The sequence below is a fragment of the Triturus cristatus genome, chromosome 11, assembly GCF_964204655.1.
Source record: "Triturus cristatus chromosome 11, aTriCri1.1, whole genome shotgun sequence".
Classification (NCBI taxonomy): Eukaryota; Metazoa; Chordata; class Amphibia; order Caudata; family Salamandridae; genus Triturus; species Triturus cristatus.
Genome location: NC_140594.1, coordinates 669,383,951 through 669,397,177, shown reverse-complemented (window position 1 = coordinate 669,397,177; position 13,227 = coordinate 669,383,951). Strand labels below are relative to the sequence as shown.

The 13,227-nt window shown below is 45.9% G+C and overlaps 1 protein-coding gene across 1 annotated transcript in view; it reads right to left on the bottom strand.

Moving 5' to 3' along the window:
- The window catches only part of SGPP2 (sphingosine-1-phosphate phosphatase 2), a 500,448-nt gene extending 488,103 nt beyond the window's left edge, over positions 1–12,345 (bottom strand). Inside the window, exon 1 of the mRNA XM_085634264.1 lies at positions 11,999–12,345. Within this exon, the coding sequence (XP_085490390.1) occupies positions 11,999–12,232 (234 nt within the window). The 5' untranslated portion in view covers positions 12,233–12,345. The remainder of the gene's footprint in view (positions 1–11,998) is intronic.
- Positions 12,346–13,227: the final 882 nt, after the last annotated feature.

Here is a 13,227-nt window from a genome sequence, read left to right as displayed (position 1 = left end):
GAGCTTCTGCCAGTACATGATGTATTTTCATATTTGGGATCTCTGAAGCTGACAGATAAGCATAGGGGGAAATAATCTCTACAAAAATATCGTAAATCTGCTTCATAGCCACCTCCTTTCCCCCTATGGAAGGCCATTTTAACACTCTGCGATTATTACTAATTAGAGGTTCAATGATACTACCATTGATATCTCTGCTCTTTAAAGATACTGATGGAAGAAATGTGCTGCAAGCGTCACACATGAGGGAAAATTATCGCTCTCAGATCTATCATCAATTACCAAATCATGTACAATTGGCCACAGTCCAATAGATACCAATATGTAGTCTATATAGCTCTTAGAGTTACTCCTACTAAATGTGGCAGCATTCGGGCTGTCAGAGGGCAGTCTACCATTGCAAGTCTGAAGTCCATGTCCCGAAACAAGTCTTATCAATTGTGCAACGGCACATTTACAGGGTACTATCGGACTACTTTCCAACATGGGAAGATTGTTAGCCAGGTCTTCTTCCTCGAAAATATTTTCAAGTCCCGCCACAGATTCGAATTTACGGTTAAAATCACACCTCCCAATTATCATTGCCCTTGGGTTAATTGAGCATAAGAATTGGTCTAACTGTTCGATAACCACAGATTCATTACTCGCTGGACCAGGTCTTTTATAGGTATTTATAATGTACAATTCGTGTTTTTCTGGTGTTCTGATCTTTACCCCCGCTATATCCTGGGTTAAAAAATCCACCTGGCTTTTATCAATGCCTAGAGTCACTTTTACTCAAATAACGAGACCACCTGAGGGCCTCCCTCTAAACGAAGGAGTAGTAGCTACAATATATGTTTTAAATCCAACTTTTTGAGGTGTTTCCAAAGCCCATGTTTCTTGTAATAAAATAATCTCGCTTTGACTGATGTATTCCCGCCACACTACATCCCCTTGGTTTCTTTTCAGCCCTGCAATATTCCAGGATGTCAATCGTATCTCTGTTTGGCTTTCCTCCATGTTTTTCTTATTAAATACTCGTCCCATTTAATTTGTAGCTCCTTGAGCTTCCTGAAAATCACCAGCAGAATTAAGATTATAGTTACTGTTAAAAGTATCTCCTCCATGGTTCTGAAGTGGATAAGTAGTCTCAGTTATTACCTCAATCTCATCGGGAAAGAGCTAGCGGTACGTCTAAAATATTACATACTGTAGGTTTCTCCCATTTACTTGCAATACAGGTTACATCCCGATGACCGGTCCTCTTGTGACTTCTTCCTATATTCTCATTTAAGGTACCGGAGCCAATGCCTACATTGGCATCCTCTACAGCAAATTCAGCAGCTTCACCATCATCAAGAAAAGTAGGTACCAAAACTTGTACACTATCCACAGGAACCATTTCATGTTGCAGTGTGTAGTTGTCAGTCCTGGGCATCTAGATCTGACAGGCTCTGAAACCTATTAAACATGGGGATCACTGTAGGTTTGCTTACAAAAGGCCCAGTTGGAGGTTTATAGAAGTATCCCAAGGGGAGTGCACAGATGCTAGTATATAAGCTACAGGTTGACTCACAGTTATTTAGTAAAGAGCGAACCATCTGTGGCCTGCGGAAATTAATTACAATGCAGTCGCCGTTTATACCCTTAGATTGTCCCACCCATCCCACTCTACGAACCATTAAAATATCCTTTATATTCGAAGGGTGGAACCTTTTATGTTTTTTTAACCAGTCTGTAACTTTGTTACGCAAATCAACCCATGTCTCTCTCTGCTCCTCCCTAAGCGCAGGAACACCAGCCAAGATTAAAACACAAGAGCATGAGGCAGGGGGTAAGCTCAACACATCTACATTAGGTTTCAAATGGTTACTAGTTATATCAACTCATATCATTGTTTGAGGTACTTGGTACAGTTCCTAGAGCTAAACGTTCAGTATTATTTTGTGTACCCGCACATTTCAGCCCCTTGAGTACATCTTGCATTCTGCCTTCCGTACCAGTATGAGTAGAATTTAACATGATTTTCTTTGGTTTCCCATCTGGAACTACAGATAGAGTCCTATCCACCGTTACTCTCAGATCTTTTCTTTCTATTTCATTCCATTGGTTGCCTAATATTTCACTACTTACGTTTTTTATAGCAATATCCACTTAATCCAATTTTCCCCATAAAAAGGCCAAGTTCTTTTCGACCATATCATGGACACGGGCTAGCACTAAATCTAATGCAGAGTAATCCACGGTAGCTGAGGTTTCTGTCATAACATCCACATTATTAATATGCCTAGGTACAGAGGGTAATAAGACCACATCAGTTTGAGTACCAACAGAATTACTTCTCGGTAAATCAGCTTTTGCATTATTGGCACAGTTTGTCACATGAGATCCCTTTGCATTCTTTGACTTTTGTGCCCCAGCCCCCCGTTTCTGTTTCGCTGGTGGTTCTGCCACCTTCCTCACATCTGGGTTATTTAAAGTCTGTGTCCTAGTAGCTCTACGGGATACTTCTAGTACAACAGGTGGTGGAGAGTTTAAATCTGGTGCAGGTGAAGTGGACAGCCCATTTGTAGACGTTATGGGCGGACATGTATGTTCAAAGTCTCCCGGATTGCCCAGTGATAGTCGTCTCTGGAGAATAGAAGGATCTAGGGAAAGACGCCGCTCAGTTATTTCTATTTCATGCGTCAATAGTGACTCTGCTCTAACTAAAAATGTGTCCAGGGTACCCACAACTCCCTTTCTCTTATTCATATTGGAAAAACAGGAGCTACTTGCCAAAATGGGGACCCACAGACACACAAATGTATAAAATATATCGCAGACAGTGTCACAGTACCTTCCCACACGAGTTGTCAAGTTGAAGTCCAACGATAGATCCATATTTCAGGTGGGTGGCCCAGCCCAGCCTCCTCCAGGCTCTGACGGGCACAGACGGGCCTGCCCTTGGCCCAGGCTTTGCCCGGGCGCCGCCCGCGTGCGTCCCACGCTGAGAGAGCCCGGCTCTCTAATTAAACGCCTCCCAGCGTTCTAAACCGGCGCTAGGGCTGCTGGGGCTTGTAGTCCGTAGCCGGCATCCTCGCTCGCAGCCGGTACCTTCGAAAATGCCCAAGTGACTGTTGGTGGCGGCACAAGTGGTGAAAAACAAGGCACCAGGTAAATTCGGCTCCAGCTTGTTTCATTTCAAAGAATCGAAAGTTGGCGAAATACATCTTTTTTTAGGAAAACTGGATCCCACCTGCTAAGAATATGACACTCTACCAGTCTTGTTACTAAAACTACACCTTCACCTTCACATCCCATGGAGCCAAGATTGTCAATTATTCATTGCCAACCAGCAGCATGTAAAATTCCGCCACAATCCGATCTAATAGGCTGAGGGGCCATCATCCTTTGGCCACCATAACGCGTTTCTGTCAGGCTGGGCAAAGATCAGCCTGACAGTCACATTTTTTTTCAGGTCAGGCAGCCATGAGCTAGACATACGCTAAATGCTAAGGCTCCTGGTTGCCTATGCTGAACTTTGCTGGGCTGAAGAATTCACAACTCATGTGGGCATGAACTCTTCAACCTGGCAAAGCACCACGAGGTTCTCACCCTTGTGACGAGGGCAGCCTCACTGATTGCCTCAGACCTGGGTGCTTCAGTTCTAAGCCCCAAAGTGCCAAGGGCTGAGTGTCAATCACAGACACCTTGTGACAGAGTGGGTGGGTTCATCAGTCTTAATGACCCCCATCCGCCTCCGAGATGAGGGAGGGAGTGCAGCCTTCCCTTATTGGCGGACCTCAGGTCAGCCAATGAGGGAATGCAGCAGTCCCAACCCTCCAGGGATCTCCGAGGCAGAGCTGCACAAGTAAGTATGATTTTAGTGTTTAATATTTGGTGCAAGCATGCATGAATATTTGGGAGTGAGTGTTGTGAATGGATTGGTGTGTGGGAGTGCATGAGTGAGTGTTTATGTGTGCGTTTGTGCCCCGACCGCCCCTTCCCTGCTACATGTACAGGCAGCCATTGGTCAAATGACTAACACATCAGTACAAGCTCTGCTAATAAAGAAAACCACCACTGAAACAGGAAGATTGCAAAGGTATCATCCAGGTTCTGGGTTCCACTCATTAACTAAAGTATTGGCGAAAACCGTGGCTTCCCAGTTTCAAGACTTTCTGGATCTCCATCAGCGCTAGCTGTACACCAAAACGCCTTGGGGGTAATACATAGAACCAAGATTGGGCTTGTGGCTCTTTCGGGTAATGTGCAACATATAGGGGCGAGCTCTCATTGCTCACCATCTTGGATTTCTCAGTGCCATTCAACATGAAGGACTTTAATCTCTCGCTTTCTAACATTAGGTTGGAAGCAGCTGTGTCTAAGGCAGCAATCAAGTTCTGTGTCTTGTCTATCCAATTGCATTCAAAGTGTCAAGTTTGGCACTTTTGAAATTAAGTGCCTTCGTGGAGTTCCCTTAGCGGTCTACAAGTTCATCACTTCATTTTATTATCTTTTTAAAACGTCTGGTTTTTTTTTTTACATTAAAGCTAGAGAACTGCTTTACTGTTCTTATGAGGATGACACACAGATGACATTTCAGATGCCCAGGAGATAACTTTGAGCAAAGGAAGATGTATAGAGTTGGTTGCCTCCAGGAGTAATTAAAGTGGTTTCAGACTAAATGGGGCAAAACCTAAGGTAGTCCTGCTAGACTGCTGCTTAAAACTGTAACAAAGCATCAAGATGGTTAGTGTTCAGGTTGAGGCTTGCAAACATTTAAGTATGTTTGATTTTGAAACCAAACTTAACTAGAGGTTTGACTGATGTGGCCACAAAGGCGAGTGCTTTCCACAGAGTTAATCAATGTGTTTTATTTAATGTGCAAACGTCTTTTGGCCATAAGAGACTTTCCAAAGTCAAAAAGAAGCCTTGGAATGACTTGGGACTCTAAAAACACATAGGGGATGTGGTATATGCAGCCTTTCCTGCCCCAGGCAGCGGAAGCAGACTGTATCCTATTTGGACATGATTCAAGGATTTCAAAATAGACTATGCTATGCTTACCTAGTGGGAAATCTAAAAGGGTGACCTTTAGCCTTAAGTTGAAGCTTGGAAAATGAGACGGTGTTACTACCTTACTGGACTCTTGATTGGTTACGAGGCTTCAAACCTGTGCTCTTTAATCTGGACGTTCTACTTTTCAAATGTTGTTAGAGATTAGCCCATTGGTACTTGCAAGATAAAATGTCATATACACCATGTTGAATTTTGCAAATTTTATGTAAATTCCTTAATAGACCAGAGAATATGATGCCAGTGGATGGAAGATACAATTTTGTTATCATCATCTTAGACATACATTCTGAAATTGTACATCATTTAATGTGTTATGTGTGTGAAAATGTGATGTTGATGAAGTGAATGAAGTCAGAGTATATGACAGAAGTGTAAGCGAAGGTTGTTCGTACAACAGGAGTTTTTGGTGATAAGGTGATTGCAGAATTTAGCTTGCGAGTTTAATTTCTGCAGATGTACATTACAACACCCTTTCCCCATATTCTCTTGTCTTTTACTACAGACAATAAAATAGTATAGTTGAGCTTTGCACTTTATTTTTAATAACCATTTTCCGGTTTTAAAAAGGTACCCCTTTTCATGTTAGCTGCAGAAAAATAAACATGTAACACATGAATACATAATAGGTAAGATGTGTGATACGGTCTTATATTATCATGGAGGGGCAAGTTACATGATTAGGCAACATGTTTGTTATACATTTTTGATTAAATATAATATGATGCATTGTTTAGGAGAATAAATCTGGTGTCCTGTCTCCTGCTTCTGTAAAGATACGGAGAGAAATACAGATATATTGCATCTAATACACAAAGGCTATGATAGCACCTTTATAGATATGGTTGAGTCGTAGTTTCCATCAAAGTGGTATTTAAAAAAATAAAAAATAAACATTTTAAGAGTTTTGCTGTCGTTTGACGAATCTGCTTGAAACTTTCCAAAAATAAAACAACATCCACTTTGGGTTCTTTAACGGCAAGTTTCACGCAGTTCTCTATTGCATGGGCCAAGAAAAACAAGGCGTCCCAAAAAATGTGCAATTTTCCATTTTAATTCCCATAGGACTTAAAAATGGTATTTAATAGTAGAATGTGAAACTGGAGCCTACGATGCAGTGGAGCTCATAAGTAACAGATGGGAGTTTCTACAAAACCTTCATATGCTGAGTAACGCACTGAACGCTTCAGAGCACATTCTGGGGCAGATCTATGTCGGAGATGCGCCACTTTTACGCCGCCGTTGCGTCACTTTTGTGACGCAGCGGCGGTGTAAACCCTGCGCCACGTTGCGCCATATTTACATCGTGACGCATCTATGGAGATGCGTCACGATGTAAAGCCCTGCGCCACGTAAAACCTGCGTCAGGTTTCACGTGGGCGTGTCGACATTGGGGGGGGCGTTCCGTCGCAGGAACGCCCCTGAAAAGTGACTCAGTCAAATCTATAAGATTTGACTGAGTCACTTTCCCAACGCTGATGCGCCAAAACCCTGCGCCTGCTTGAAGCAGGCGTAAGGCTTGACGCACCATGTTAGGGATAGGGTTGGTTGGAACAGTGCTGGAGTTGCGTCGCGCTTGCGACGCAACTGAAGCACTGCGCCAACCTTACGCCATTGGATGCGTCACGCATCTGTTTATTCCTGCGCCATGATGCGCCGCATTATAAATGCGGCGCATCATGTGTGGCGCAAGGGTAAACTTGCGTGACGCATCATTCCTGGCGCATCCTTGCTGATTTGCAGGGATGCGCCAGGCAACATAAATCTGCCCCACTGTGTGCAAGATACAAGTGGCGTACCTTGGAAACAACTACACAATAAAAATATATATATTTTAAAACAAAATAGCAAAAGAAGCGTTTTGCTTGCCGTGAGTAACAAATGTATGGAGCTGCCCTCCACCAGGATACAATCTAACAACAATGGTCGGACAGCAAAGGATTAAACTGCAGACGAGTATGACCGGCAGAATCATGGGCGTCTGGATCCACAAAAGTACCCAAAACAGAAGGCACACCAGCCAGCCCACAATTCGCAAGTTTGAGAGACTCTCGCATAAATAAATAGGCAGGAACACTGCTTTTCAGTCATGGAACTCAATTTAAGAAATCAGTGCGGTGTGGGTGTTAGAGGCTTGGTACTGCGCCAACGGGACTAGCGCACCTGAAAACCGTTACTCGGAAAGGAAGGCCTAGGGCTGGAAAAGTGCTACGTCAGTGACGTGGAGCCACGTGGCCGCCGCGCGAGCCAATACACGTTTCAGGTTTGTTTACTACTTTTCAGTTCCCTCGATCCTGGGTCGATACATCGAATATTAGTCAATTAAAAGAAACAAATGAGATAGATACGGATGCTGCTCAAACACCAATTTAACAAAGCCAGAGTATTTATTCCTAAACTCATACAAAAAGGAATTTCGCTGACGCCACAGCGCACAAACGCGCGATTGTTGGACTCCCTGGCAAATGCCACGCAAGGCGTTATTGCTATTAGTTGAAATAGTTCACACAAGCTTTTTTAAGGCTTCTTTACTGATCTCTGGACGGCCTGTCCCCTTCGGCAGCAGGTTTTTTTTTTTTACTACGGGCCCCCATAAAGCCATAAATACAAGTCTTGTAAAGCGAAAGACAAAACGAACGTGCTGCGTCCCCCCAGACTGCGGCCTTATTACCCCAGCATAGCGCCTGCCCCGCTGCGTCCCCCATTCACGCAGGCCTTCGCTTTGGGCACAATGGCCCCAAAACATATTGCGAGCGGCAGCCGAAGTGAACAGTGGGATGTGTCTTTTTTTAGGCGCGTCGGCCAGTCTGGGGATAGCGCTTTCATCTCGGTACTGTAAACCCGAATTAAAGGCGGCTACCTCAAGGAGGGCAGAGATGGCCCGCTCTGTGCTTCACGCGGGTCACAACCCGCTGACACCAGACCGGGCGAGTTCATGTATTTTAAGAGCATCACTTGTTCCGCGAGGTCACTTGAGAGAGTCGTGGAGACGCGGAGCAAGAAATGAACTAATCCTTCTTTAATGGGAAAGACACAATGTGAGACATGTTGTTCTCGGCAATGGAATGTGTAGATCTCCTGCTCTCTGGGCCACTGTCAGTGAGTTACTGGTTTGAGAGGGCAAATTATATATATATATATATATCATTTGCAAATCTAAGGGGCAAAATCAACATTCTGTAAAAAGACATTCCCTTCTTTTAACATCCCAAGATAGGGAAAAAAACACAAAAAATCAGAGGCTACAACAAAAACAAAACTAACAACTTGGAGGATTGAAAATAAATGAATTAAAAAAAACGAAGAGTAGGCCTTGCTTGACAATCGATAACGATTATGTTCTTGCTTTAAACCCGAACAGCTACATAAGGGTGTCTCCACACTTACAGTGCACCTAGAAAATAATCCCTTTCAAGTGCAGCAGGAACACAGCTGGGATCTGCTCGAAAGGACTCAGCCCACTCTGCGTGTTCCCTCAGGTGGCAGGTTAGGCGCCACACCTTTCTAAAGGCCTCATTTGCTGCTAAAAGGGAAATCCTCCACTTTCTCGAAGAGTTACACAGGAGGGCTTTCCTCCATCGTCCTATTCCTGTGGTTGAGTTCAATCCTTTGGGGGATCCCTCCAGTGCTTGAAATGGAAAAATAGAAGTGCAGGTACTCTGACCCAGAGTACCTGCTTGTTTCTGAGAAGTGCTAGTACTCTACAATTAAAAGTACTAGGGGGCAGATTAATGAGGCCCGTTGCGCCATCGGAACGTAACTTTTTGTGACGTTCCGTGGCGCAGAAGCCTGCGTGATATTTATCAGGTAGCACTGAGCCACTTTTTTTGGCTTAATGCTGCCTCATAAATATCAGTCCCTTTAACGCAGTGTTCTGCGTTAAAGGGGAGTGCAATGGGTGTTGCTGGGGGTGTTCCGAGCAACACCCATGGCCTTTTGACACTGCCCCAGATTTACGAGAAATCGTAAATCTGAGGCAGCGCCAAAAGCCTCCGCCTCCCCAGGGGAGGCGTAAGGGAGGCGCAAAGGGGAGAAATATCTTTATTTCTCCTCGTTTTTTTCCTTTTTCTATGTGTGCTGCATTCTGCAGCACCCATACAAAGAGGAAAAACCTCTTGTGATTATTTTTGTACAGAAAGGAAGGTTTCCCTTCCTGTACAAAAATGTTAATCTCCGCAACGCAGGCACCCTTGCACCATGGTGCAGAGGTGCCTGCGTTGGCGCAGGCAGCCCATCGTGCGCCGGCGCAGGGGAAAAGGACAGGAATGCGCCGCATTTCATAGATAGGGCGCATCCCTGCCCTTTTCTTTTGCTGTAGAGAAGCGCAGCAGGAAGGCCTGCTGCGCTTCCCTACGGCAAAACCTCATAAATCTGCCCCTATGTCTCTCTTTAGAAGTGTCGGTACTCTCCCTAGGAAAATAAAAAAGTGCTGGTACTCCCTAACGGACAGCACCGGCCCATTTAAAGCCCTGGATCCCTCTAAATTCAGAAGTTTCAGCAGAAATAAAAGGACTTTCTGCTAACTCAACTCAGAATTTTGACTCTGCTATAGGCTCCAAATGATACCTCGAAAGAGCAATCAGGGCCGGATGAACACCTGCACGAGTCAACTTTAGAGATCTCAATATATGGAGGTTAATTTACAATGGGCGTGCCCGCTCCCAGCCCCTGCTCACTAGCTTCACGGTGGGAGTGTTGGTTTGTACACCAGGAAGTTAGGTCTCTTATCCAATGGAGTGGCACTGACTGTCAAACATCTGCGTTGCTTGGAAATAGCAAAACAAGGATGCGGCTTCAGGTCCGAGTTATTTAAAGTGACATACTTAATATTTCGAGTCAATGTCCTCTCGGATAGCACTAAACTTGACGTAGAGAAAAACTTCGATTAAAAAAAACACACACAAAACCAATAACCGGAAACCATTGCTCCAAAAGGGCAGATGCAATAGCCTCTTGTAGAGGGCGACGTTTTTTAAGTCTCAGCAGAGAGGCCAAGACTCGACTCTCACTTCTGCTTCACCTGTCTGAGCAGGTTAAAGACTTCAGATTCTAGCGCTCTGTCTCCTGCCATGTCATGGAGTCTCAGACGCACAACCGCGAATCAACGCAGACGCCTAGAGGTGGTGATTAGGCGCTGTATAGAGGCGTAACTTGGGTGCACAGTTACCCGAAGGTCTGCAGCGTTCTGCCATAGGCTCGCTCGGTACGTACTACAGATCCGCACTTTCACAACACCTGTCGCCTAGCACGGTTGTGCTCACCCCATGCTTTACGGGTATTCTCCGGCATGCAGAGAAAAAACGTGTTTGCACAGTCCGGTTTACAGAGTTTATTTTGAGGGAGTCACCGCACCTCTGATGACGTGTGCTCTCGTGTGGCGAAAGAAGCTTGCAATGGCCATGGTGTACTCATAAAAACATAAAAATGCAGATTTTCACCAAGGTAACCTGGGAAGCCTGTAAACAAATCTCTGGTTTAACAGCAGAACCAGACCTACAAGTAAAACTGCTTCGGTGACGGGGGAGGCTCTGCAGAGTTGCACGCGCTCCCATCTCATTCCATGTGCCACGTGATCCCAGGAGGGATGTAGTGCCCTATACCGCGGCAATGAAGACGTTTACTGTTAGGGATTTCTTACACTCTGCATTATTCAAACTACAGTCACCGTGACGTTAATGTCCTTCACTTGAATTTCAAGCTTTGACATCTACAAGGAACGACAATGGGAGCGAGGTTGGTGGTACAGTCCGAGCAAAACTGACTAGTCCGAATTCCGTGCTGGTTCACCACCAGAAACGTCACTCAAGCCTCTGCGGCGCCGAGGACCCCCGACCCTTCAAAGGGTCCCCATTCAGCCCAAGGACAATGTACACCTGGGACACTCAGCCCCGCCCCCCCCCTCATATTCTGAGGGGGCGGGGGGGGGGGGCATTTTCCCGTACGTCACTGTTCACCATCCGCGTCATGGGTACCAGCACTTATTTTTCCTGGTCTGAATTTTAATCACGTAAATGAAGCTAAAGGAGAGAGAGGGAAGGAGGGACAAAAAGAGACGAGAACAGTTGCAAAGAGAGAATGCAGGGAAGGAAAAGAGACTGCAAGATTGACAAAGAGACAGGAAGCGAAGCGTGGGGGAAAAAAGGGAGGCATGGGGTGGAACCAAGAGCAGGTAGCGATGGTTTTCCATTGCAGAGGGCTGTTGAGAAATCTCTCCCCCCTCCTCCCCACACACACCTCAAGACCTGTAAAGCCACTTGTTCCAAATGGTTCAGGTGAGTGCAATGCAGGGAAATAATTACACTAATAAATACATTAATGACCTCTTGTGTTTCTACTGGATTTGCGCAACAGTGGGCGTTGGGTGCCACCTGGGTGGGTGTGCCTGCGAACTGGGTGGCAAACTGACAGCTCGCGTGCACTGCACTCCTGGCTCTTGAAAATGTTGCCTTGCTCAAGTTTGATAGTAGAACGGGGGGGGGGGGGGAGTGAGTGAACGTGGTCTGTAGCTACCCAAACGTGGCCCCAGCGAGTACCAGAAGATGTGCTTCATGAAACACCCGCGACATGTTCTGAAAGAGAATGGGGCGCACTGTTAACGTGTTAGATGACAGAGACCCACGAATTACCCACTCAAAGTGTACTCAAACGCCGGAGGCTCAGAGTCAAACCCCTACAACGGGGGATGGGGGGGAGGGAGGCACCTGCGACAATATGCGTACCCCTGCGCGTCAGCCTTCAGGTGGCCCCAGGTCGCATGCGTCACTTTCAGTGAGTTCGTGCTTTTCACCAGCAGCAGATTGCCTTCTGGGAATTGTAGTTTGGCTTTAATGTTGCAAGAGTACGCAAAGTGTTGTTAGCTACAAGCCAGGGCAGGATGAAGTTAGTTGCCACACAACATGACATGCGACCACCCTCTACTAGTCATGACGACACTGCTACCCCCTGCACACACTACCTGCTTGTGGGTTCCGTTGAAGGTCACTCCGTTAGCACGTTCCACACTCCCATTCTGGCAGTGCGCCCCCTGGCCCACTTTGCGCGGGGTGGTGCACCCATTCCCATTGCTGAGATGCTCGCCTCCCCCGTTCTGCAGGTGTTTGCCCCACGCGGGAGCCGCGTACAGCCCACAGGTGCGCTGAAAGCGGGCCACCAACTCCGAGTCCTGGAGGGTCTGCAGGAGGCTGTCCATGATGTGGGGTCGTAGGTGCTCGGTCGGGGGTGATAGCCGCAGTGGGGCAGCAGCCTCGACTGAGCGCAAGAGCCGACAGGTGTGTGGGGCGGAGAAGTCGCGCGGTCCTAGCGCCGCCTACCAATACCAGGCAACAGCAGGAAGCTTCCAGCAAGGATGCGAATTGCAGCAACCGGGCAGGCCATGGAAAGTGACAATACTGGAGAGCGTGAGAACTACGAGGGAAGGGCCCCTATGACTTCCCTTAGTCTGACTGTCCTTGGAGCTGTTTAATGTACACTCCATCATTTGATGGCAGTTATAAATGAACGCTATCATTTCTGGATTGTGCGTTGCTTCACATAGGAAACCAACCAAATGCCCTGAAACAGGTGGAGTCACACAGACACAAGAAGGGAGTGTGGACTGTGGTTGTTCTTGGGAGCAGGACAACCAGGCCAATAAAAGTAAACACAAATGGGCAAAGTCAAACGTGGTGAGTATATGTTTCACATGCACATCCCATGACTTGTGTAAATATAACCAAACATCAGATTGTTTTAAAATATAAAAGTAATAAAGTTCAAACAAACTTTGAATACCTTTCCAATGGCAGGTTGAAAACATAAAAGTAAAAAATGGAGAACACAATCTGAATATTTTCCCAAAAGCAAGCTCAGCAACTTTTTAGGAAATGCACTGAATTATCTTAAAACAAGGTTATTTTAGTCCCAGGTTTCTCTTTGTGCTCAAATTAACCTTTTTGGAAAAACCTGTATTTAGCCGATGCACCAATGGGCACTGTGGAAAATAGATTACGCTTCTTCCATGACTGCCGCATCTGTGTGCAAAGGTACCTGTCTCTCCAGCAGCTCCAGAAGCAAGGCAAGGGTCCCTTCCCTCCATTTTCCACACTACACAGTTCATAATATGTCTCCAGGAAGCACTTCAGGAGAAATTCAAGGCCGAAGAATGAATGCCCAACATTGACCTGCAAGCAGTTACGAACATTAGTG